The sequence below is a fragment of the Hesperophylax consimilis genome, chromosome 14 (assembly GCF_061612785.1).
Source record: "Hesperophylax consimilis isolate HC1 chromosome 14, BYU_Hcon_1.0, whole genome shotgun sequence".
NCBI classification, from domain to species: domain Eukaryota; kingdom Metazoa; phylum Arthropoda; class Insecta; order Trichoptera; family Limnephilidae; genus Hesperophylax; species Hesperophylax consimilis.
The window spans coordinates 35,192,262-35,219,981 of record NC_142849.1 but is presented as its reverse complement, the minus strand read 5'-3'; the positions used below and the strand labels follow the sequence as shown (position 1 = coordinate 35,219,981).

The 27,720-nt window shown below is 33.8% G+C and overlaps 2 protein-coding genes across 2 annotated transcripts; one reads left to right on the top strand and one right to left on the bottom strand.

The window, feature by feature from the left end:
- The first annotated feature begins 829 nt into the window (after positions 1–829).
- On the top strand, positions 830–24,023 carry beta-PheRS (phenylalanine--tRNA ligase beta subunit). The gene is made up of 12 exons (XM_089639373.1): positions 830–1,081; positions 1,159–1,214; positions 1,647–1,801; positions 2,604–2,760; positions 4,745–4,921; positions 5,004–5,183; positions 7,015–7,190; positions 8,784–8,933; positions 14,486–14,630; positions 15,573–15,783; positions 16,804–16,956; positions 22,994–24,023. Exons 1-12 carry the CDS (start codon positions 1,024–1,026, stop codon positions 23,143–23,145), a joined length of 1,770 nt encoding a protein of 589 aa, XP_089495499.1. The 5' UTR covers positions 830–1,023; the 3' UTR covers positions 23,146–24,023.
- Positions 24,024–24,698: 675 nt separating this feature from the next.
- LOC149418228 (uncharacterized) lies at positions 24,699–26,685 on the bottom strand. Its single transcript, XM_089639372.1, has 2 exons — positions 26,547–26,685; positions 24,699–26,285 (listed from the first exon to the last, which is right to left on the bottom strand). The coding sequence occupies exon 2, from the start codon at positions 26,225–26,227 to the stop codon at positions 25,133–25,135; it is 1,095 nt and encodes a 364-aa protein (XP_089495498.1). The 5' UTR covers positions 26,228–26,285; positions 26,547–26,685; the 3' UTR covers positions 24,699–25,132.
- Between the last annotated feature and the right edge of the window lie 1,035 nt (positions 26,686–27,720).

The window sequence follows — 27,720 nt, the reverse complement described above, 5'->3', positions numbered from 1 at the left end:
TTTGGCTCAGGACCGGCCCTGTTAATACGTCAACGAATGTGTAATCATTAGTATTATTTTTTCTTTTCTTCGTGGCAAAATTTGTATTTATTTGTTGTATTTTAAATAAATACAACGTTATCCGTGTCCTAATGCAATCTTTATGCATAAGCCTTACTAATAAAAAATCACTTCATAACCTTTAAACGGTGTTTTTTTGGGAGGCTACTAGTATTAAAAAAATAATATCATATTTTTGTAATTTAAGTTTAAATTTGTTCATATTTTCTTCTGGCAATTCGCCAAATATCTTCATCGCTCCCGTACATCAACGACTGAGGGTTTTTTTTCTGAGGGCTGTCTTATTTCATTTATTTTCGTCTTACGTGTGTGTTTGTGCTTTTTTTTAATTTTTAAATTTAACTATTAAGTATTAGGATGGTGAGTGTTAATAACCTTTCGGTTCTGTATATTATCTCGCTTAAAAAACGCTGCTTAACGAGCCTACAACATATCTCCACGTCGGAAAACAGATCAGCATAATTTGACAAATTGGCAAAGGAAAGCAAGAGTATCATATAGAAATATGTTATTTTTTTAAGAGCGAATGTGTTTGCGTTATTAAATGTTAATACATGGGTTCCCAAGTTCCCACCTTATTTATTCATGTTTTCTTTTCATACATTGAAAGTTGAAGTCGATTCAATTAGCTTATTATTTTTCAAGGATTTTTAATATGAAATTCACCTCGAATTTTTTTTTTACACGAATATTAATTGGTTTATTTCCAGCGGCAACACAAAATTCGCCGATTCCTTAGCTTTCTAACATTCATTTTTTCTATGAAACTTCACGGAATTGGACACATGTCATATACGTCATTTCGTGAATCCCATATGTAACCTAAAACGCTTATTTTCTACGACTTTTCTTGCTTTTAGCATCGAAAGATTGTATTTACCACGTAGATTTTCTCGTCTCTTATTTTTACAAGAAATCCGTTGCTTTTAAATTCACCCTTTCACGTGTAACACATTAACCATCATGCCGACAATAAGTGTCAAAAGAGATCTGCTCTTCAAAGCCCTAGGAAAATCTTACAGTAAGTTTTAGTTTATTTTATGTGTGAAATAAAGTGATTGAAATCATGTCTTTAATATAATTCTCGTTTGCTTCTAGGCGACGATGAATTCCAAGATCTGTGTTTTGAATTTGGCCTGGAGTTGGATGAAGTGGTAAGTATTATTTTTTTTAGTAAACATCTAATTGTATACGTAAAGGTTAACCTAATTTCACCGTTTCTAGCCTAAAAATGATTTTTATTAGCTAGACAGCTTTATTTTAGGTTTAAATTGTTAATAAAAAAGTATCCAATTTATTTGCTCAATATTTTCCGGAGTTGCATACAACACAAAACTTCAATGTACATGGGTAATCACTTTTAACAAGTTTATAAATAACAAAGAGTCCTAATAATATTATGTTTATCGTTAGAAATATTAGTACCTGATGAAACTTACGATTCATAACCTTTTGTGCAAGCTGATGTAATAGTGGGCTTTGTATTCCAGTGAAAGAGTAACCATTTTTCCCCTGGCGCTTAGGGTGAATTTTAAAGTCATTTTTAGTGCCATGTATAGTAATAAATAATGGTCATTGTTTTATAGACAACGGAGAAACAAATGGTGGCCAAAGAGCAAGGAGCGCAGGCTGCTGAAGGAGGTTCGGAGGAAATATTATACCGGATTGACATCCCGGCCAATCGTTATGACCTCCTTTGCTTGGAGGGACTTGTATCTGGGCTACTTGTGTTCCAGGGAAAGTAAGTTGAAATATCTATATTATACAATTCACCACTTTTTTAACCTAATCTATGTGGCTGTCGCACATGTGATCTATTGTTGGCTATCCACATGCGCGAATGTGTACTATTAGCTACTTACACAATCTTCGTTAGTTGGTCTGTTACCGACACCATCTTTCTCACGAATACAAAAGCAACTCTTAATGTATTTATGAAATATTTTCCATTTAACTGTATTAAGTCTGTCTAGTCTGTTTTAAAATCTATGTACACTGTTGATTGAACTCCCTTTTAAATTCGTTTTCTTATGTAAAAATAAGGGTAATTATCCGGGAACGCTGGCCAAGCTTAATACAATTTTTTTTTTTTTAAATAAAACTTTTTGACTTACTTTAATTACTATAAATGGAAATATATCTGACATTGTCTCTCGCGCCAACAAAATGCTTGGATCTGTTCTTCATAAAGCGAGATCATTTGCCAACTTAGTCGCAATACGAAGAACATATAAAGCCCTTGTTCGCAGTATCCTGGAATAGTGCTCCATTATTTGGGCCCCTTCTTAACAAAACCATATCCTAGAAATAGAAAAAAAGTATCTATATACGAGAGAATATACGTACTGTTCATTCCTATACCTATCCTTATTCTTAACAGGAATGCTCGATCTCAACACTTTAGGAGCATGCCGAAAAATGTTTTTAGGTAAACATTTTTTAAACTCCTTTGTCCTGCAGGGTTATTTACCGAGAAATCTTTAGTGCTCAATTATCTACCATTCTTGTATTTGTGCACTTAAAATACATGTTAAATTTTTCAGAATAGCAGCTCCTAAATACAAGCTTACTGGTTCTGAAGACATTGGTTCATTACACCTGACCCCCGCCACTGCACTTATAAGACCCTACGCTGTTGCGGCCATCCTTAAGAATGTTTCCTTCACTCAGGATTCTTACAATAGCTTCATAGACCTACAGGTAAAACATTAAACTTATAGTTTTTTTTAATGGCATGTAATCTGAAATGCTCAAATAGTACAATAACAGGTGTAGTCGGATATCATGCCGGCCATTATTCTTATACAATGGCGAAAGTTTTTTTTACAAAAGTATAATAATAGTTAGTATAATATCTCAATGTTGAATTGCACCTTTATGCTTCTCGGGAACGTCTGAACTTAGGTTTCCAAGTGATGAACAGTTAACGGGAACGTCTGGACTTAGGTTTCCAAGTGATGAACAGTTAACGGAAACGTCTGGACTTAGGTTTCCAAGTGATGAACAGTTAACGGAAACGTCTGGACTTAGGTTTCCAAGTGATGAACAGTTAACGGAAACCTCTGGACTTAGGTTTCCAAGTGATGAACAGTTAACGGGAACGTCTGGACTTAGGTTTACAAGTGATGAACAGTTAAGAAAAAAGTGGATTGTAGCAAATATTCATAACCTGTTGAAGGCCGCAGCATAAAACAGGAAAATATTTTTTAAGCCTTCAGAGAGGTGCCATTCATTTTGTTAGCCCAAGCGATGCCGATTTTGTTTTTCATACATTTTTCTAAGCAATAAGGTCAAAATCGTATCGCAAATTATTCTAAAACGGAAAATATTAAAATACTCGCGTGTTCTCCAGACAGCCATCGGCATTCCATTGGTCAAATATAAACAGATAAAAAATTCTCACATACGCAATAAACATTTTTTTGTTCTATCAGATTGAAATCCTTTGGAATTTGTTATAATTGTAAGTACAGTCTAATTTGAGCAAAACGCTATTTTAATACCAATATAAATAACTATATTATATTCTGCACTATTTAAAAACTTGCATTATCCTCACTTTTCATCATTTTGGCTCGGTTAAAACCGTCTGAAAATTATCATTTCTGTCGTAAGTCTCCAATTTGAAAATAGCAAAACTTATTTCTCATCTTATTCTGTTGAAAGTGTGTGTAGATGCATTCACAGGAAAACAATCTGAAATAGGTTGCGGTTATAAACAAAGTTTTCTTTTATTCGCAATTTCTTTTGTATTAATATTTCTCAATTCATTATTTAATAACTGTTAGGCACTCCAACCACCATAATTATCAATCTTTTTTTAAAATTGCCTTTTAAATCATTAAAACTTTATCTACAGTATCACATAAACGTCATATCATGTAAATGATATCCAACCATACCAGCGCCATCTGCTTTGAACTTTCCAGATTACCTACCATTGGCTTATCACAATAAAATTAACTGAAAATTTGACAGAAGAATAATAATTATTGTTCCCATCAGTTTATGTTTTAGATTGACTTTCTGAAATACTGATTTTAGCTACATACTTAATTCAAATGTTTAGCTCTTTTCAGAGCATCATCAATTATAAAAATGTACATAAGAAATAAGTAATAAAATTTGCTAAATCATGTTTTACAATACATATTACAAAACGAAGTTGTCATAAACAAGTTTCAAATTTATGTGAAAATGTATAAATATTTTTCTGTTGGTTGTATTTTATGTTAACAGGATAAATTAACTCAAAATATCTGTAGAAAGCGTACTTTTGTTGCTATTGGGACACACGATTTGTATACCAGCCACCAGATCAAATTAAATATAAATATGTTGTTTTTATGTTAACAGGATAAATTGCATCAAAACATCTACAGTAAGATTAGTATTGGGTAAGCTTGCTACTTTGGTTGCTATTGGGACGCACTATCTGGACACTGTCAAGGGCCCCTTTGTATACGATGCCCTGCCACCAGATCAAATTAAATATAAATATGTTGTTTTTATGTTAACAGGATAAATTGCATCAAAACATCTACAGTAAGATTACTATTGGGTAAGCTTGCTACTTTGGTTGCTATTGGGACGCACTATCTGGACACTGTCAAGGGCCCCTTTGTATACGATGCCCTGCCACCAGATCAAATTAAATATAAATATGTTGTATTTATTTTAACAGGATAAATTGCATCAAAACATCTGCAGAAAGCGTACTTTGGTTGCTATTGGGACTCACGATCTGGACACCGTCAAGGGCCCCTTTGTATACGATGCCCTGCCACCAGATCAAATTAAATTCAAGCCTCTAAATCAAGATAAGGAAATGACCGCTGTTGAGCTTATGGAATTCTATTCAGTAAGATTTAAATTCATGCATTCGTTGGTGTACATATTATTTATGAATATTCTTTCTGTGCCTAATTTGTTGGCGGTTTCAGACTCATGCCCAGCTGAAGCAATACTTAGGAATCATCAAGGATAGTCCAGTTTATCCGGTGATTAAAGATAGAAATGGAGTAGTCTTGTCACTACCTCCAATCATCAATGGAGACCACTCTAAAATAAGCAAAGATACTAAAAATGTTTTCATTGAATGCACCGCAACAGATCTTACTAAGGTAAAAATAAACATATATTATATAAGGCATTACTACAGCTGCAAAGCTATGTATGCATAGAATAAAGAAGAAAATTATAAGTACCTTCCATACAAATTCCATTGAATGGAAACAAATGTTCCATATAGCTCTCTTACACTCGCATGACATCGTAGGTCTCCATCCCATTTGAATTTCGTAATCATGGTAAAACACAGTTTCAGATTGAAAATTTCGTTCTACCTTCACATGTTGTCTTAATTAATAAAAATAAGGAGAAGAATTGTACATTTTACATGTGGTTATCTTGGTGTACTAAATAAAAGTCACAGTTTATTTCAATTGGAACCTTTATTGAAGGCAGCACAAATAGCAATTAAAATAAACACATGTTGTCTTAATTAATTAAAGAAAAAAATTGTCAAAGATTGCCAAAAAAATTGCCTCTAAAATTGTGAGAAGTTGAATTCTTTACTAGCCTATATTTTATAATTTAAAACAGATATTTGCCATAATGTTTTATTAACCACTCAGAACATTAGAACGTCAAAAGACGTAAATATGATAATAGCGGTCGAGACATTAGAACGTCTTTTCACGTAAACGCGCGAGATTTTACAAAAATCGATTTATTTCCATCACTAGTATACGGATTGCCATGATTTAAAAAACAGAGTATCGATAATGAATAACGCTACGCGTCTGTATTCAAGAATATCTATGGAACGTAGAAGTGCATTATCTAAGCCGATTGAATCTGTCATCTTGTTTGTTCATAATTTATTGCGTTTCTAAATAATTTATTAAAAATATTTTAGTTTGGATGGTTAATATTTTGAGGTGACTAATAGTTTTTAATTATATTTCTTCTATATATAAAGTGTTATTTCTTTATGATACTCAGAAAAAAGTACATTTTTCACGGCTTTGAAATAATGGTAAGCGATTCTTACATATTTTTGACGTTTTCATAAAATGTATATTTAGAAACGCAAATATTTACTTATAAATACACAATGCGATAGTGGATTTCATAATCTTTCCAAAACATTTTTTAGAATGAGGCTACGTTTCCCAAAACGTGAGTTATGAAGCTTTTAGCAAAACTCGTAAATAACACAAAAATTATCACGTTTTGACAGTTCTCAAAGGAACACATAGTAAATAAATGTGTTTGTCTGAGTGGTTAAACAAAATAATTATTTAGTTTGGTCGAGTATTTGGCGTGAAATTCAAATTTAAGTTTTGTATGAAGATGGCCGCGCAGCTGTTCCTCTTAATAAGGCATTTCTTGTGTTCTTCTATATTCTGTGCATTTATGTAAGGTCCATCAAATCCCATCAGTCAACATCACATCAACCCATTTTTCTCGAGTTCCCATGAGAAAAATAACGTATTTTCGCACTACAGTGAAAATTGAGCCCGTAATCACATGGCTCAAAGTTAAATCTGTATACCATTACGTAAAGTTCAATTATCGGAAACTTACAAATCTCTTACGGTATTTGTTTTCAATGAGATTCAGGCTAAAAAAAAATGATAATATCTTTAATAATCCTCAGAAATTACTAGCTCTTGACTGTTGTACAATAATTATACATTAATTTCTTCAATAGTTGAGTTAAATGCCGCAATCTCCTGGCCAAATGTATCCTTGGTGGCGCACTTCTGTATGTCAGTTTCCAACTATCCTGTCTGTCACCAGCATATTCTTACCATATGAGAAGAAACAGAAAAGCTGTTGTTTCTTTTTCTTTTTTAGATGGTTGCTTCCCAAATATCTTCCATTGATCCATTCTGTTGTTTCAACACTTTTTCCTCGTGTTTATTTACGTATTTTGTTTTATTTCAGGCAATTGTTGTCTTGGATACATTAGTTTGCATGTTCTCCAAGTATTGTTCAGACGGCTACTCCGTCCAAAAGTGCAAAGTGTTTGATCCCGAAGGTTCCTACAAGTTCTATCCTGAACTGAACTACAGATCAGAGGTGGTTGATGTCAGTAAAGCCAACGGATATGTGGGAATTAAGTATGACAAAATATTGATTTATTATCAAATTAATGTTTATTTATGCAAAATGTACTGCTTCAGATTACAAATTCAAATATTTAATTGCATTTCGAGAAGCGTATCAATAAACTTATAATCCATTATCAAAAATTTAATGTTTATCAATGAATTTTTATTGTTACTTTGTGACCTCAGCTTAGCTTAATGAGCAGGGCCGGCCTTATGCGGCAATTGAAGAGTATTGCCGAAGAGCTGATAATATCTAACACTCGTCCTAGAGATTATTTTTCATGAAAATGGCACTACACAAAAATAAAAATCATCCAATTATCATTACCCGTGTACCCGGCGTTACTGGGGGTTGTCTTTAGGAGATAGACATATACCATCACGGACTTTTCTGTTGGCCTTTTTAAGACATACATTTCCATAGTACATTATTTTGATATGATTGTATCTCATAAGGTGTTAGCAATGTAAACGCCCGAAAATATTTTTTGACGACTTAATTACAAAACATCGAATTTTCTCTACTTTATATAAATATAATATGCATGTATTACATATATAACCTTCCGGAAGAAATCCTCTAAATCAGGGCTTCCCAAACTTTTTTCAACTGTGACTCCCTTGGGAAGTTGCCATATTTTTTGCGACGCCCCCTTCCCCCTGGTGACAAAAAAATCTAAGCCCCCCGCCCCTCATTTGTACCAAGCGTAGTATTTTGAAGCCCCCCCTGAACGGGTCACGTAGTATGGGTACGTTACCTAATAACAATTTGTCAGAAAAACTCCAAATATTATCTAAATTTTTTATTAGAAAATAAAGAACACAACGTAAAAACAAAAATGGATGCAAACAAAAACGATAAAAAAGCAATTTTTTTCTTTAGTATTAATGAAAAGGATGTGCTTGTTTTTCTGAGCATAATTTCTCAAGTGGCGCGGGACTCAGTCGCTCCGAAGTGTGCGTGTGGAAGACGCTATAAAGATTGCCTCACGACGCCCCTGGGATGATCCCGCGGCGCCCCCGGGCGTCGCGACTCACAGTTAGGGAAGCCCTGCTCTAAATGATTGTGAAAACCCTATCAAAATACTTTGCGTAGTTTGTAAGAACTAAGCGCACAAATGGATAGATGCGGATAGCGACTTTATTTTATACTATTTAGAGATCAGCTGTACCCCGCCATGCGTTGCTGTGACTCAGTTTGTCCGTGCAGATGGGGAAACAATAATGCCTTTTGCTTCTACGTCCAAAAGGTTGTTTTTACCTGTCACAGGTGACATTTATATAATATAGATGTATTAAAAACACACACAAATGCAACGTTGTGTCAAAATTTGAAAGCAATCCGTGGAGAACTTTCAGAGATTTAAGATTTTGAACTAACATACATTTACATTTTTATTTATATAGATAGAGATGAACAGCTATAATAACAATGTATTTATTTATATAGATAGAGATGAACAGCTATAATAACAATGTATTTATTTATATAGATAGAGATGAACAGCTATAATAACAATGTATTTATTTATATAGATAGAGATGAACAGCTATAATAACAATGTATTTTAGCTTCATCTGAACCTAAGTATTGTTTTGCAGTGAATCGGGTGATCATTTGGCTGATCTGTTGACGCGCATGTGCCTCCCCTCAAAGTGCTCCGACAATAAGTTGACAGTTCAGGTGCCCCCCTCAAGACATGACATCATCCACGCCTGTGATATTTATGAGGATATTGCCATCTCTTATGGGTAAGTGAAACGCGTTGATCCTTACAAACTGGAGAATATCCACCGCTTGTGTTAAGTGTTTGCTTGGTATAAGTTACTCTTTCAGGGCTCTAGCAACGAATGTTTTATGAATGAATGACACTACATTTATTATTTATTTATAACGTAGCTAGACATCCAATGTCCCTGCATACTGGTTAGAAAGCATTATGCAAGATGCCTACAATATATACAGATCATACTTAGCAATATAATACAAATATAACATTGGAACCTCTTATAACAAGCTTGATTCGTCCCAGAATTTTAGTATGAGTATGCCAAAAAATACTCAATTTTTTTAAATTTTAACATTTATTCATATAATATTATATACTTATTAATAAATTAATTATATAAATTGTTAAGGATTTTAACAACCTGGAATGCGATTTCGATTTGCAAAAAACAATAAAAAAATCGAAATAACCAGTTTATTATTTATGAATTTATGACAAATAATTCATTCTTTTTTACAAGAAAGCTCTCTAGAGACATTTGTTTTTGTCGACGCTTTAAAATTTGGTGAAAATGTGACACATCATTATCATTGAAATGAATTGTTTGTAGAACGCATAGCCACCTTCTTATTAGGGTGATGCTTCTCAATGTACGATGCAACAGTTTCCCATGCTTGAAGATTGTTGCTCTGCTACTTCCTCCTCATCCATTAACAAACTCTGCTCCATAACTTCTTGCTGTGAAACATAATGCAACTCCATAAGCTCTTTGTGGTCAGCTCTTGACTGTGCTCTTCTATAGGGTCATCAATATTATTGTCATCCACCTCCAGTCCCATGGTATTGGCCAATGACACAATCTCGTTGACTGTAAATTCCACAGGTAGTTTCAAACCCCTCAAAATCACATTCAACAACGCTATTTGGCTAAAACTTCTTCCAAGCTGTCTAATTTTGGATTGATTAAATGTATAAATGATGTGACGCGAGAAGCGATCTTAACGAATTATGGCTTCATGTCTAGATCACATCTATATAAGAGAGAGAGAGAGACCACTGACATTAGTTCATGCGTGTGCGAAACAATAATAGCAGACCACTACGTAACTGCAGTCACAATTAACTTCTGTACCCGTGACAAAAGTATCTACGATAAATCGCACGCTATGTATTGCACTGCACTATTTGAAAAAAAAATTATCGGAACCAAAAATTATGTATGAAGAAATTAAATCAAACTTTAAAAACATTTATGAAAAAAGTAGCATCTCAAAATTATGTTCTAAAAAATATCGCAATAACCAAAAAGACTGGATGAATGATAACCTTGTTGAAAATATACATACACGAGACATATTATGGAGAAAATGGAAAAATGCGCCAAATAATAATATATATGAAATATATATGAAATGTTCAAGAAATACAGAAATAAACTTAATAAACACAAAAAAAAAATATTATAACAACAAATTTAATCGTTGTTTCAAGAACATTAAAAAAACATGGAATGAAATAAATAAAATATATGGAGAGGAATAATAAATCAGGTTGTGACGACGTCATATCAAAATATTTCCTAAAGTCTCAACAGACGGATGCAGTCGTAGAACATTTTGCAGATTACTTTGATGAGGGAGTAAATAAGTTATTACACGAATGTGATTGCCGAGCATCTGAGTACTTGCAGGAATATTTACCGCATTCAATGTACCTACCGAGAGCTAACGCCAAGCAAATTGAATTAATTATTGGAGGCATGAAAAATTCTAAAACAGCTGGCATTGATCTAATTCGCATGTATGATTTAAAAAAACATTCTAAATTATTTATCCCGTAATTGCCCATTTTATAAATAAAATAATTGATACGGGCTACATTCCTGATGAGTTAAAATGTAGCATTGTGAGACCTATCTATAAAAATGGAGATCACACCATAATAAATAGGCCAATTTCCATACTACCTGCTTTGGAAAAAATTTTGGAAAATTATGTTTCAATAAATTTAGATAAATATTTAAATAGCTTGAGTATCATGGATGAATGCGCCAGTATGGCTTTCAGAAAAAAAAAAGTTGTGATAAATTGCTCGAAATTTTTTCCGACTTCATAAATTCGCAGCTCAGCTAAAAAACACGTTCTGGTACTTTTTATCGATTATTCTAAAGCATTTGATACTCTAAGCCATAAACAAATAGTTAAGGTAATTGAATTCATTGGAATCCGTGGAAAACTCTCATTTTTTAGAAACTATTTATTGAATTAAAAATGATCGTAAAATTTTTAAATGTGGTGAGTAAATCCAGGTATATTAAATCTGGAGTACCTCAAGGGTCGATTTTAGGTCCGAAATTATATATTATTTATGTCATTGCGCTGTCTAAACTATTTAAAAAAGTTTGTAGATTCATTTTTGCAGACGATACCGCACTTGTAGTATCCAATGAAAACCCTGAAACAGCTATTAAAGAATTGCAAACCGATTTCAATGAACTACTTAAATGGTCTCACTATGTGGGACTAATTATTAATGTTAAAAAAACCAAATACATGTACATAAGATCACCTAGCTTGAAAATGTGGAATATACCCAAACTAACTGCACATAATTTTGAATGTATACATAGAAAAATTGATAACATTTGCCTTTGTGAATCTATTGAATTTACAAATGAATATACTTATTTGGGCATAATAGAAGACAGTAAATTTAAATGGGATAAACATGTAGATAAAATATGTAATCAGCTCCGATCTATAGCGAGTAATTTTTATAAATTAAAATTTTTACTGCCCCATTGTACACTTAAATTTATATATTTTTCTATGGTTGAATCTATTCTTAGATATGGAATAAGAACTTGGGGGCACACTAGTAGTACTTATATTAAATATGTACAAAATTTGCAAACTGCAATAATAATAAAAAACAGTCACACCAAACATTTATAAACAAAGAAAAAATCTTAAAATACTGTACGGTGCAGAGAGCCTACTTCTAATAAAAGGTCTCCTCTGGTATATTACTATTATGGACAATGCAGGAGAAAGCTTGTACAAAAAACCACTGGTACATGGGCACAACACAAGATTTACAGAAGGAAACGGGCTAAAAACTCCTCGAATTTTAAATAAGTATGGAGGCCGTACTCTTGAATACTTGGTACCTGTGATCTTCAACAAACTAAATAAAAACTTACAAATTGTGAATAATGAGAGACCCTGCCCTGAATTCATAAAGCTGTGGCTAATAAATGATCAATCCATGTACCTTTGAACACCTTAATGTAAATTCCCAAACTCTTTGTTTTTAGTGAGGTTCATTAGATATATTATGTATGTACAATTACTCGTTAGAAATATATTTTGCGAATGTCAGCAATAAAATAAAATCTGTGAAATGTACCTACTTAGAAATAAGACTTACTCATGTACACATAATTTATTTATTTATTTGTTAAGACATACACAGTACAATAAGATACAGTTAGATATTTTTAGTTATTACATAGTTGTAGTACCTATTATGTATGTCCATAAAATATCATTACGTAATTTCGCCTGAGATTGTTATAAAAGGAAGGAAGTGTGTGGGTAATAATAAAAATAAAAAAAAATAATAAATGAATTGAAAACGAGAATTATAATAAGCTCACGAATTGTAATTGACTATTAATACATAGGAGTTTTGAAAAATGATGTGAAAATTTTTTTGAAATATGTCATGCTAAGAAATTTAGTAAGTTAGTTTTGTATGTTAGAAAGGAATCATGAAAGATGTCTAAATGTAGTAATTTTTCGTAATGGCTGTATGTTGTGATTGCGCGAGTAATTACTGAGTTGTTTGCTGCATTGGTATTGTTGGCTTCAATATGAAATAGTGTAGTGTGCCTGGTACGCCTCGTTGGAACATTTAAACCAATGACGGATAGCAATTCGGGACTATCTATTTTATTATTTAGCAGATTATGTAGAAACAACAGGTCTGACAGTGTGCGTCTTTTTTGTAAAGTTAACATATTATTTTTAGTTTTGTTGTATTTCTTGGGTAAATGTTTCGAAAATTTATTCTGATTACTTTCTACTAAATCTATGTATACCTTAAATTGAGGATTCCATATTGTGGAAGCATACTCCAGTGGACTTCTGACCAATGAACAAAACAACATTTTCAGAGTCTTAGCACTTTTTAAAACTTTGCATATTCTTAATAAGAAACCTAGCATTCTGTAGGATTTTGAAATAATGTGTTCAATGTGCTTGTCAAAAATTAATTTGCTATCTAAGTAAACACTAAGGACGGGTTGTTTCGGAGAATTTGAACAATTCATCAAATTTCAACGTTCATTTTCGGGTTCTGTGAAAGACTTATTAAAGTTCTGTTTTTATATCATTGTAGGCTAGTTGCTTGAAAAAACTGAAATAAAAACAGAATTTGAAAAAATCTTTCACAGAACTTGAAAATGAACGTTGAAATTTGTTGAATTATTCAGATTCTCCGAAACAACCCGTCCTTAGTAAAGGTTTGTTATTCAAGTTGTATGGAAAGATGATTTTGTTTTTATTTCTAGTAAATGTAATTGAGTGACACTTAGATATGTTTAAGGACAATAAATTTGCTTCACAATATACGCACAAATTATCAAGATAATAATAATTGTAATCATACAATGTTATAGACATAGACTTAAGATATTTTGATTCGGTGGATCCTGCAGACAAGCTGGCATGTGACAGCTTTGTTGGTCTACCTATTTTGTTAAATAAAAATAAAAAAATTAAATAAAAAAAATAAATAAAAAAAAGAGCAGAAGTGAGGGTCCTCTTGGTAACCCCTTCCCATGCCTTGTTAATCAATTTGAGGTAAGTAACGATGTGAAAGTGATGTTTCCAAAACTCTCTGAGAGTGAGACTTGTCCCTTCAGTCACCTCAAAACCTTTCACCGGTTTCCTGATTATGCCCTGAAGAACGGTAGATGGGATGTTTGGGAAGTTCCCGAAGACGTTATGAAAAGACTGGAGTTTTCTCACTTTCAAACAATGAGAAGTGGGGCAGCTACCAGTCCTTTATCCAGTAGATTTAGATAGAGTCAATATATCAATTAATACATATAAATACAAACAATACATGGCTGTTTAGCTACAGTTAATAAACACAGAAAAGGGCATTTGAAACAATTTCTCCCCACTAAACTGAACATTGCCACAAATGTTACAATTTGTTTGAATACAATAGTTGGCCCCACAGGTCGACATAAACCAAATGTTGCAAGACCCTGCCCAGAAAAAACCACACTGAACTGTTCTGCAGACTGTTACCTTACATTAATTAACTTAATAACAAACTTAATTTTCTGGGCAGGGTCTTCAAGCATTCGGTTTATGTTGAGTGTTTACCAACCGTGGGACAACAGGGTTGGTTTCATTTCAGACTAAATGTGGTGTCCTATTTATGGAATGTATTGCATTGCACTTTTATTACCTTTGAATTGAATTATTATTATTCAATGATAAATCTAATGTATTTTGAAAAGGTTCACTCAGAAATGATTTTTTTTTATTATCTTTTCAGTTACAACAAGATTCTTCAAGGCAAGAAAACAAAGACCAATGTGGGATCAGGGGCAGCTTGCCAGCTTCCCATGAACAAGCTCTCAGAACAGCTGCGAATCTCAGCGGCGCAAGCTGGATGCACTGAAGCTTTGACTTTCTGTTTGGTAAGCCATTTACAACCTTGTTATAAACAACCTTCTGAATGCATGCAACAATGTTAAACTTGCATCTTAGGCCATTCGTACATGGAGATACTTACAAGCAACTCTCCTCACGGAGATACTCCAAGCGACATTCGTCGCCGTCAAGGCATTACATGAGAATGATGTCAAATGGTCTTTTCTTTCCAAACCTCAATCCACGCCTTCTCCGCTAAATACTCTTTACATATTCCGGTAAATTATAGTTATATAAACGTGGATATTTTCCCACCCCCAGAATAAATTTAACATTCAAATCATGTTTGGACATCATTTCTGTCTAACGAAAGGTAGATATAAATGCAACTCACGGAGGGTGCTACCAGCACTGTCAGTAGCGTGCAACTGATGTCAAACCCATAGTCTAAGCGCCGCATCGTGTACGAACACTGACAAAACAGTATGGCAGATACTCATGAGCGCACAAACTCGAGTCGCTTGTAAGTATCTCCATGTACGAATGGCCGTAGAGTGCATCCTTTTTTATGAGATTCTTAATAATGCTTCTTTTACAGAACACTACTTACCTTTTAGACATTTTTAACTACTTTCTAACATTTATACCTACACATTCATTTGCAGGGTTTGGAATGTTTAATCTATGTTCCAAACTTTGTGTAACAAGCAGTGGTAACTCTTGATCAACAACTGAATGAGTAAATGTTTCGACTACCGCTTTAGCCATTTACATATATGTACCACTGATGAAAAAACTGCATCTACGCATGAGTATTAGTTTTCCGTTGTGACTCATGATTGGTCAAGAGGCCTAATCGGAAGCCAGGTATAAATTCATTGACAGCGCCATATGGGGAGAGGAAGATAGTATCTTAGCCATTAAAACCTAGTTAAAAGATCCATATTACGTTGTATGTAATATTTCACATATGTTATTTATTATTCCAGTGTTCTCGCGATGACATCTCCACCAAACTTGGGGTGACCATTGAGTCTGTCCCCGCTGTGCACGTGTCCAACCCCAAGACCCTGGAGTTCCAGGTGGCGCGCACCCTGCTACTGCCCGGTCTTCTGAAGACCCTGGCTGCCAACAAGAAGATGCCGCTGCCCATCAGGTTGTTCGAAATCAGCGATGTGGTCATCAAAGAGATGAAGACAGGTACGTGACGTGTTAATTCAGTAATGCTCGCTAATAACTTAGGTATTTGCCATTACTCCGTCTACACGAATTTGACTAAAGCCTTTTATTATATTTTTATGTCAATACTGCACAAGATTCCCAGCTGCTTGAAGCCAGCGAGACTATGACATCCCCAATTGGGGTATGTTGTGAAGTTGAAGATATTGGTGAGGGGAAGTAGAAGGTGAAGAGAAAGGTGGGGACGTACTTGGCTATTCAGATCTGATCACCGAAAACGGCTAAAGCCATTTCAATTCTGAATGGTGGTTTTACACCAGGGTGATACTGAGAGTATCTTCCACTCCTAAACATGCCGCAAATACACCTTATATTATTTAAATGAATAAATTGTGAAATAACTCAAATCAACCAAATAAAATTTATTTGCGTACGCCGGGATTATAACCCCCGACCTTCGAATTGCTAGTCGGGAGTCTTACCCCTCGACCATGGAGGCCGTCATAAAGCCTTTGATAAAACTAATATTGCTTATGATGAAGCTGTTAAAAATTGAGATCAATGGGGTACTTCTAAGATGGATCAAATCATAAATCACAAACAGAAAACAAGCAGTTAGTTATTCATAAAATACACCGCATACACAGGGCTCATAAAATGTATGCAAAGTTTTTTTTTCGTCGACGCAACTATTTTTAGTTTTCGTGATTTTCATCATGAGCTATGAAACTGACATCCATACAAATACAAAAGATAAGACAAAGTGTTAGAAAAAGTATCGGTTAAATTTTAGCCAAGTGGAGTAGTAACTACCAGTGTATTATAAAACCCGAGTACGTAACCCTTAATAATGATTATAATATTAACTCATTCGGCGCCCAAACAATATACTTTGTCAACTATGACAATTAAATTAATCTTTACGGCATTCCCTTTGCCATTGAGGGCTTTGTTTATATTAGATACTCGTTGGATGATTTGTACGTGTGTAAATTGTACAAAACTAATGGGTGTGTGTAACGTACGTGTGATGAATTGCAGAAGTGGGAGCGAAGAATGCCAGACACCTGTGCTGTGTCCATCTGGGACGGAGCGCTGCCTTCCAGGTGGTCCACGGTCTCCTGGATCACTTCATGAGGCTCCTCGCGGTGCCCTGGGACAAGGAGAATGGCTACTATCTCAAGCAGGCCGAAGGTATAGTCACATTATGAAGTGTACAATTTCTTGTAACTATAATTGAACCCCTGTTGCAGGAAAACACCATTATGTAAAAAAGTGAGTTCTGCAATAATGGCTGTTAAACATTTCATTTGACAGTAGGGAGCATATACACATTGAAAGTCAAATAAATTTATGTGTTATAAGGTATTTCAATTAATAGACAACACATTTTATGTATTTTAATCAACTCATACATAAGTTTTGAGTGTAATACACGAGAGGCATGTTAAAACAAAGATGGTATTCTCCACTTAGTTTTGAGTAAAACGCAATAAATGTTTTTTTCAGTACTTTTCCCACACTAAAATAATAAATATAATATAATTTTTCTTAATGAGTGTTTCCATAAGTTCCACTCTATTTATTACTAGCTGCACCCCGCCACGCGTTGCTGTGACTCAGTCAATCTGTGCAGATAGAAAAACAATAGCTCGTGTTGCTTTTACGGCCAATAGATGACGCTGTTTTTTTTCAACAAAGCTTGTTTGTCCAACACTCTGTTTTTCACAAAACACATATTTTTACCTATCACAGATGACATCTATATAAGTATATAAAAACACATGCGTTTCGAACTTACGCATACGCGTTCAAATGCAACGTAGTGTCAAAATTTCAAAGCAATCGGTGAAGAACTTTAGGAGATTTAAGCTTTTGAAAAAACGAACATTAACATTTTTATTTCTATTAATTGGTAAATTATTGAGTTATTTTCAATTAATAAACGGAGATTGCCGCTTTTGTTGTGTAAAGATTGTGGATTAGCGTGTGTCGCTCTCCATAGAGAGAAAAAAAATTGCCTTATTTTTAAACGCCTGGGGTCTCAAAAGTTGCGTATGATCTGTAGTTATTCGAAAACGTAAAAATAAATGAAATTGGTGTTCACTATTAGCTCGCTAAAATGGCCGGAAGTTTTGAAAAAAATTTGATTTCGTGATTTGGGAAAAAAATAAAACAATTGGTCCATATTTTATATTTTGTAGCACACTTAATTTTATTTCCGTAACTGCAGTACAAAGAACAAAAAATAAATATTTTTTTACACATATGTAATGTGTTTGTTAAAAATATAAAAGGGGAAAATAACACTTTTTATGATCAAATTCAAGATACTAAACAATAACGTACAACAACATTTTTGACCAAAATACAACGAATAAAAAATAATGGATGCTCAGAATTGAGGAAGAATATTGTTAAAACAGTAATTACTTAAAATCTTGCTTAGAATTAAAATTTGGCATTATGTTTCTTGAATGTTGCTTGGCGTAAATTTAACCTTTTCTAGCATTGTAACCAGCAACAGAAGAAGACGCCTCTGTGGTCAACTTCACACACCTTTCCACTGATTGTGTGTGGCAAGGAAATTTAGGAAAATCGAACCTTTTTACATTTCCTTCATCACACAATTTAAGTAATTCGTCCGTTTTTACGTTGCTCAGGAGTGGAGGTTCTGTCAGAATTAAATCTGTGGCCTGCCAGTCAATTAATTCTATGAATTATAAACTCTCTCACTCCTGAAGTTTGAAGGGCCCTATATTTAATGATCCTTCTACATTCTAGCTCCCTTATACATTTATTGTCATCGGTTAACATTGATAGAATAATGTTTTCCGGGTGTGCAAAATATGCGTTCCTCTGAATCACGGGGTCGACAATAGCTTTCAATTCTGCTGAAAGATATCTGGAAATGCTAACCATTTTCCAGAGATTACGGGCTCCATCTTTACAAGAACTATTGCACTTTATGGTAAACCATGTTGGAGCATATACTCTCACAATAAAGGTGGCCAATATCTGCAAATTTACTGTTGGGTTTTCCGTTGCAACATATATCCGTAATATTCTGTTTGCAGTTGTTAGCCACCTGGCATGAGACATTTTCCCTGGTTGTTTCCTTGCCAAATCTACAGTTATCATACCTTTTGACACAGCCAGACACATATTACATAAATAATTTTGGTCCGTGCTTAATTTTTCTGTTATATTTTCCGGTATGGATGATTGAATGGGAACAAACCGAATAATTTTCATCTTCTCACAATTTTTTAAGTTTCTTCCGATTGGTCCCGAGAAAACTACAGGCCCGCTAATCGGTACATCTAATGAAGATAGCAGATGTCGCAATGGTAGTTCATTGGCGTGCAGCTGGCAGATAAGCCATTGCAATGGCTTTCCAAGTCTCTGTTCCATTCTTGAAATGATTCATTTTTTCCGGCCAGTGTTTGTATTTGTTCCGTCACAACCAACTGCAACAATTTTCTCCATTTGACGATTTGCCTCTTCCAAAAGAGAACATATGGCATTTTCGCTGTCTTTAGCAGTACCAGATGATGGCGTAGCGTGTCCGAGATACACTGATCCTGGCTCCTGCACAAGCGTTATGTGTTCTTCAACTTTTATTCGTCGATAAAATTTACTCCCTTTCTTGATAATAAACATTGTTTTGTCCTTGCGCCCATCGAAAAATAAACCTTCGATATTTGTCAATTTACGGCTATTTAATAACATATCTCTAGTTTGCTTTCTAGCTCTTCGTAATCTACTATGATCTATAACGGAAGACGGACCAGCTTCATTTACATCTTGTAAAACCGCAGAAGCAATGGCAGCTGCTGCTCTGTGTGATACGCCGTATCGATCACAAATTTGAGATAACTTCGTCAAGGGATTCTTCATCTTCGAATATTGTATATTTCGAGGAGATAATGTATCATGAGCCACTGCAGATTGATGATCTTTACTTAGCGCTGGTTCCTCATCAGAATCTGAAAAACTGTTGGAAAGAAGCGGAAGAAGAGTAGATGGTTTTTCTAAAGGTCGTGACTTATTCGGATTTACAATCCTTTGCGCCCTTGTATATTTTTTTACGAAGTTTTTGCGTAGTGTTGAAATCGATATGCTCCATAATCTTTAATCTTTGACTACGTTGATCCTCCAAAAAAAGACGTTCTTGTTGTGGGACTGACCTCAGCCTGCCACATTTGCAGATGGAATAGTTTGTACATTTACAGGCTGCAATATCAAAAAGTTGTTGACCCTTCACGATGAATGCATCTAGTTTATTGATGTATGCCTGGGACTTGCTGGTACTTGTTTTTAAATTTTTCAATAGTTGTTTGTATTCAGTTTTGTAGGAAAAAACAAGGAATTTTATTCTTTGAAAAGAAATAATAGGAATTGAAGATTTCTGCCATATCTCAGTCAACACTTGGGATACCTTTGTGGAGATTTCTGCGGCAGATGGCTCTTTCAATGTTGTCAGCTTCATTTTATACCGCAACCACTCGTATTGCCTGATGACATCTTCATAACTTGGCAGAGTAGTCCACTTCATTTCTTTAGGAAACTTGTCGAAAATACTTAATTTGGTAGATAATCTAGTGTCTATACGTTTGGAAATCATACTGCTAACGTAATGTTAATAATTTTATAGACTTAGATAACAAAACGATACACTGTCGCATAAAACAATACAGACAACTGCAGCGGGCGCCGCGGGCGGGCGCGTGCGGGCGACCACGGGCGACTAACAACTTAAACTTGACAAAAAACAAACATCTTATTGTGGCAGGAGTAGGGGTACAGTGGTAGGAGAAGGAGGTAGTGGAGCAGACGAAAGGAAAGGGGAGATGTTCATTTGAGTCTTCAAATATCACACCAAGTCCAATAATTGAAAATTAAAGCAAACTAAATGGCAATGGAAAACGTTTTAGTGGATTTTTATAATTTTTTTGTTAATTTCGGTATTCTTGTAGATTTACTTGCATTAATAAAATTGATTTTTTTATTTAATTTTTGTCAACTATACACAGTTTTTAATAATAAACAAACGTTAAAAGGTTAAATTATTGTGAAGAAAATATTAATTACCATTATTTAAAAATACATGTTTTAGGTTTTTTTCTGTTTTTCAATGCATTTTAGCGAGCTAATAACCATTTTTTTTTAAATAATTTTAAATGTAGTTCTCATTTTCTTTGTAAGACGCAATTTTTGAGACATCAGGCGTTTCTGAATTCAAAAGTTGAAATAATTGACACACCCTATTGTGGATACTGCCGGTATTGTTGCAAACACATGCAGATTTTGGCGGTATTGTTAGGAAATGAAAATGCCATTTTTTTTGTATTTGGCCACTTTGTATGGGGCGGCCATGTTGAATATTATATATCTGGATCTCTGATTGGCCCAAACAAATACTGCCATTTTTGTTGTTGTTGCGGAACTAAAAACAATAATTCAAAAATGTATGGAATAGTTATTTTTGCTCTGAAACCTTTGCAGTTGTCAATAATATTTTTGCCTGATGTAAAAGAAAGATAATTTTTTTATCCATAAATCAATATTTTTTTCATTTTACTAACAAAAATTTGAAAATTAAAAATTCCAAACATGTTACAACATATGTATTAACAAATAACACAATGCCGAAATAAAACTTTATCATCATAATAATGACAAATATGCCAATCGCTGATCACACAAACCGTCAGTTTCAATTAAGTAATGGACGACTTGTATTGAAAATGTGCTACCGGCCGTCATCATAGGCCTTGTACTGTCATCTGTGGTTGAGATTTTAAAACGATTGTTGCTGTGAACGTAGTTGGATGTATGAAGCGTAATTTGAATGGAGTGTTATTTCGATACTGTTGTTTTTCCGTATAAGGGCTCAATTACAAGTCAATCTTGTTGCACTGGATCAATGAAAAAATTAAATACAAGTTAACTGTGTAATATTAGCTTTACCCAACTGTGAAAACTTTAATCTGCTCAAAGTTAATTCCTATGTAATTTGGGAATATATTACGAAAATTAAGTGTCTCTGATTTTAACACCAATTTTTGGTTTGCGAAAGTTTAAATTAGTTTGTATTGTTTCCTTTACAAATTTTGTAAGCTGCTTCATCAAAGTGATAGATATGGTGTTGTTTCCAATCTTTAGTATTATAGGCTCCATTTAGCTTTAAATTTTATATAATTTTATTTTATATATACCCTCCGGCTCCTGAGGGTTAAGGATATGATTAAAAAATCATTACTCTCACCATAACTAGCTATTCTCGTTAAAAATGCTAGATTATATACTATTTTTATAAATATATAAACACATCTGGTAAGACAGTATATTTTACAAAAAAACATATTGCAAAAAACAAGAAAATAGAATCAGAAAATTTTCGCAGTGGCACACCAAGAGTTATAATGATAATAATGATTGGATTATTTGTATAGCGCCATTTTCGTGAGAAAATCACCTCAAGGGCGCAAAAGAAATTATCTCTTTCATCGAGTGATTGGTGATTGTAACATGAAAAATTGGTCGTTGTTAAATAATTTATTTATTTATTCAAAAAATAATTTAAAAAAAACATAATCTGTACATCTCACAAGACATTCCTGTGTCAGCTTTACAATTAAATCATTTAAAAAAATATTTATAAGTAAACTAAATATAATAATTAAATTAAATTTGAACCCACAAAAGAAAAGTTAATGACACGGTTGTGTCGAGACCGGTAGCAAAAATAAACAAAATTTTAATAACAAATGTACGAAAAGTAAAACAAAAATGTCAACAAAAGAAACATTGGGCAGCACGTTTATAGTAAGTTGGCAATAATAATATTCTTCTGTTAACTAAAGTACAAGGTATCTGTGCTGGCTTATCAGACACGAGCATAGGGTAACCATACTAACAATTACAATTCTGATTATTTTTCAAGTATATCAACCTCTATTTTTCCTATAACATTTATTTCTACTTCTGTGGAACCTATCTACTTCTTACATAAAGTAAAAAGCAGTTTCCATAAAATAACAGATTTGGTTATAATCGTCGACTTTTTTCTGAAGAACTGCTTCGTAAAGACAAAAGTTAATGACAAACGTTTAAATTAATGGAATGTTTTTTAATGAAATTATAATGCTGCTCCCATATTACCTATATCCCTTCTTGCTCAACAATAGATTGGAACTATAAAATGCTTTTATCTTTCCAATTGCAGATCCAGCTTACTTCCCCGGCCGCTGTGCAGAGGTCTTGCTGAAGAGGAAGCCCATTGGCAAGATAGGCGTGCTCCACCCAACCGTTCTGACCAAATTCGAATTGAATAACCCGTGCTCTGTTGTAGAATTCAGTTTAGAACCATTCGTTTAGATTAATTCACTGTTGTGGTTGTAAAAGTATTTAAGTATACATGGATCACTTCATTTCATTATTTATTGTACTTATTCTAAACACTTATCTGCACAATTATTTTTTTGCATATTTCTCAAAACCTTTTATTTATGTGCCAGTATTGATTCGAAATCGATAAACAAAAGAAACTTAAATAAAAGTGTGCAAAACGAGCAATTCTAACTGCCGTGTTTTTTGCAGTAAACATGTCAAATTCTGCTGATTTCAACTTAAATAACTAATGGAGACAACTATTCAATTCTGGGGTTTAAGTAAACATGCACGAAATGGGTTTTATTTTGGGTTATTTAAATTTTTCAAACATGATTGAAAAAAAAATGGAACTAAATGCATATTTTTCCATCTCCCACCACTTAATTAGTTATTTCTTGTAGAAATTAAGGTGAAACCAAGTGCTATTTATATATTTTGTGTATATTAGACGTGCAGCGGAAGTTTAATCATTTTGCTTGTGGTTTTATGTAAATCCATTTGCTTGGTTGTTTTTATTTTTAGACTGCTTTTTAAAAGTAACTAAGTATAGTTTGGTTTCGCATTGAAACTTTTTAAGGTTTAAAATTAATGTGATTTCATTTTTTTATCTTTTTAATTCAGTAGATCTTTCACTAGAATGAAGATGATATGTATTGCATACTCTGACCACCGTAAGTAAACCCAGGTAAATTAAACTACAGAAGATGTCCATGTACATTTTTAAATAAATAAATATCATTCAGTTCCAAATAAACACCAGTGCGTAGAAATAGAAGCACCCTGAGTTTCAGGTCATTTATCACAAGATTGCGAAAATATCTCAACCCTCAAAATTTTGTAATTATTTATTATTATTATAATAAAGTACTTGTATAAAAAAATAATATTATTTTTCATCACTTAATCCAACATACCTAATCAGTAAAAGATTTTGTACCATGTCTTGTTTCTACCTTACCTATTCACACACAATATTTTTTTTCATGTGAAACAAGAGCGCCTCTGTCTGTACAGTGTAAAGATATATGTAAGAGCTATGTCGCCACCCAGTTGGGCAGCGTTGTGAGGCAGGTTAAGGATGGGCTGTAGGAAGGGATTTATTAATGCGGGTCTTGAAGAGGCCCGGATTATATAAAGGAGGAAAAACAGATGCCGATAGCTCATTCCACGTCGAAGCCTCAAGCCGTCTTACACAGAAACGAGTCAAAGAAGCGGCCCGTTCTCATGAAGTCAACATCAAATTGAACAGGTGTTCCACTTGTGTACGTTTCGTTTGACGCAAGTGCACCGGGGATCAATGCTGCTAGTTCCTCATTAAAGCAGTTTCACATTACGTGCCCACATTGCGTCTGTGCACGCAATCAAGTAGGTTTATCAAGTATTGTGGGCTCCAGTCAGAGTTGGATCCTAAATTCAGTTGTTGGGCGTACTTGAGATTTGTATAGTGATAGCAGCTGGTCAATATTAAAGAATCTGCTAGCCCCTTACAAGACGTCCAGTTAAAGTTAAAGGACAAAAATAAAAGTAAGTGTCTTGTCTTGATTTTTATTCAATGTGATGTAAAATATAAAATAATCATTTATTTTTAATAAGATTCATGTTTGGGCTGAATAAAAAATTCATAAATTACAAAAGACGTATAACAATAAATTTACTACATAATAATAAAATTCACCTTTATAATTGAAATAAATACTTTTTATATTTAACATAGATAAAAGTTTGACTAGAAATGTGATTCGTAGCTTCATTTGCATTTGGTCAATCTAAACACTACCGCCACTCAGATCTTAAAATGTATTTACAAAAATACTGATTAAAAAGACATGAAACCAAAAATAATACTGAAATAAAATTACAGACAATTTAATAATTACGTTTTCAGACACAGATAAGTTTGGGGTTTCAGTTGAGTCAAATGAAATTTACCCGAACCTGACTGAAAAACATCGCTACAAAAGTAGTAAAAGTGCTAGTCCAGTAAGAGTGGGAAATCAAACAACTTTTCAATTTGAGATCTATCGAAGTTAACATCCATCACAAATGGACATTGGTAGAATGAAAGTTCTGTAAGTTTAGGGGCATTGGCTTTAATGGCCAGGACCACTTGCACGGACACATGCAAACAACGAGACAAGCTCAGAAATGTCAGTCTTTCAAATACGTTGTCGGAGAAATAGGTTATTAACGTGCGTGTGGAAAAATATCCATGACGCAACTTCAGAGATTTCAATCCTTTAAGTTTACCCAAGCGCAGTAAACTAAAGTCAAACAGACTTTTACAAGTAGTTATGTGCAACATACACAGTGCCGTGCATTGCGACAGTAGCTTCATGATGTCATCAGTCAACGTATCTCCGTAGATACAGAGGTTACGAAGAACATGAAGTTTGGACGAAATCAGACTCTCCAGGAACTGACTGGGTATATTTTTCATTTTGTCCATGTTGATGTTGCATAAATGTGTACAGTAGAGCATATCGAATAGACTTGTGGGCGTCAGACCAAAATTAGAAAGGACCAATGTCTCTAATTTTAACAAATATTTAAACGGAATTTCAAACACATAATTTCTATCAGTGTCGTCCATCGCTCGTGATATCGCTGAATTCCGAAAGCTTAGAAAACGAAGCTCTGGCCAATTTTTTAGGTCGTTGAAAATAGTGAATTCAACATGAGATATGGATATTTCTAAATGCGTTATGTTAGGACAAAATGTGGTCAAAGATACTCGAATCTGATTGTACAACTTAAAGTATTGCAGTTTTACAACTTTTAGGTTTGAAGCAACTTTTGGTAGAATGTTGTCCCTTATTTGTTCGTAGTTTTTCATGCAGAGGACGAGACGCATATTCTCCCAAACAGCAGCAGACATGGCGAGCATGTGCCACCTGTTGCAGACCTGTTCCACGGACTGTATGCTTTCAAAATCCAATTGCGAGAATATGTACATTAAAATTTCATTTGGTAAGACATTTATGTTAGTGTGATGTGATGAGATGTGGTCCTCCTGCTCCAGGCTGTCGTCCGAAGATAAAGAGACTCTGCCATTTTTCAGCAAATACATGATTCGTAGCAGTTCAGAAGCAGCATCGCAAAATTTACATTTTGAAGTCGATCATAACCTTAAAAATAAAAATACATATTTTAGGTTGACTTGTCTATTTTAATAATACCGGAATTTGACAAGTTTATCACCGGAATCAATTCGAGCTTCGCTCAGTTATAGGAGCAGGATGTCCGTGACAAATCCATTACATTTATGAAAATGAATACAATTCCATGTTGCTAGATACAGGCAGTAATAAAAATAAAATTTAATCTAACACGTTGACACTTCCTAAGCCAAAGATATATGATACAAATACTGTAATCGGTAAACTTACGATAGTGCTTTCAAGCCTTTCACGTTATCGTCCAGAAAAATACTATCATTTTAATTTTAAAATATTCATCGTTTTTGACGTTTCGTTTCCAATGTACACAAATAGATTTTTGACGCAGGAAGGAATTAAGCCGCATTCACACTTAGCGCATTTTCCCCCAAACGCTACGCGACGCATCCCGACATGTCCGTAAGATTGAGGTGGTTTTAGAACGATACATTTTGATTTAATTAAGAAAGTTGTTTCATATTCAGTTTATCAGTTTACTGTAATATCATGCTTTTATTTTTTCTGTATAATTTTCGATAGTTCACTTCTGTTCTTAAAATTCATGTAAAAGCCCGGCTGGGCGTAAAACCGAATAAAATAAAATAGAGAAATATAAGAAAAGGCAAGATGTTGAGGATCTATTTTTCTTTGTTTTGGATATTAACATTTCAGATAACACGGAAATACCTACGCGAATTGGTCAAGATAATGAGGAGCGGCAGTCCATTGTTTTATATATTTTTTTATCCATAATGACCTTCTAACTTGAATACCTGTATATTTTTTTTACTGTTTTAATGATTAAAATAAGTTTTCATTTTTCGTGTCACCAAAAAACACATCGAATCCATGGACGTTTCCCGCGACGTCACCGATGACCAGTCTCAAAAAGCCTACGTTTTTTTCAACCTGCGCTGTATGGAAGTCAAGACGTTTTTTATTCTTAAGATTACCAGTTTTTATCATTGAAGAACACTAGGTAAAGTGTTAGCATCTCGTTACTAATATTATAGTATTGAATCAAAGTCGTATTGCATCCATGACCGCACCTGATAAACCTGAATAACAACATTTTCACCGGCTCTATTGTAAGTGTGGACCAGAATTGCCAATGCATATGTTCTAAAATACCCACAAAAATGAAGAGATGTTCAATTTCCCCAGTTCCTTTACCCCCATAATGAAACAAAATTCTTTTGAAATTAGCATTTATTTTTTATTATCGAGACATTTTCAGATTTCTCTTTCGTTCAGGCCTTAAAAATAGAATTTTTCGAAAAATTGCTGCGATAGAAAACGAAATATTATTTTTCAATAAGGTTGGATAATTCCCACAAAAAGTTTCATCCCGCAAAAAACTCAATTCTTAAAAAAACTCTTAGAATTTTCTTAACTCTTTGAATCC

Coding starts and splice junctions, on each gene's coding strand:
- beta-PheRS (XM_089639373.1), top strand. CDS start 1,024: ATGCCGACAATAAGTGTCAAAAGAGATCTGCTCTTCAAAGCCCTAGGA. Junction 4,922..5,003: donor AGCTTATGGAATTCTATTCA/GTAAGATTTAAA, acceptor TGGCGGTTTCAG/ACTCATGCCCAGCTGAAGCA. Junction 14,631..15,572: donor AAGCTTTGACTTTCTGTTTG/GTAAGCCATTTA, acceptor TTATTATTCCAG/TGTTCTCGCGATGACATCTC.
- LOC149418228 (XM_089639372.1), bottom strand. CDS start 26,227: ATGTATTTGCTGAAAAATGGCAGAGTCTCTTTATCTTCGGACGACAGC.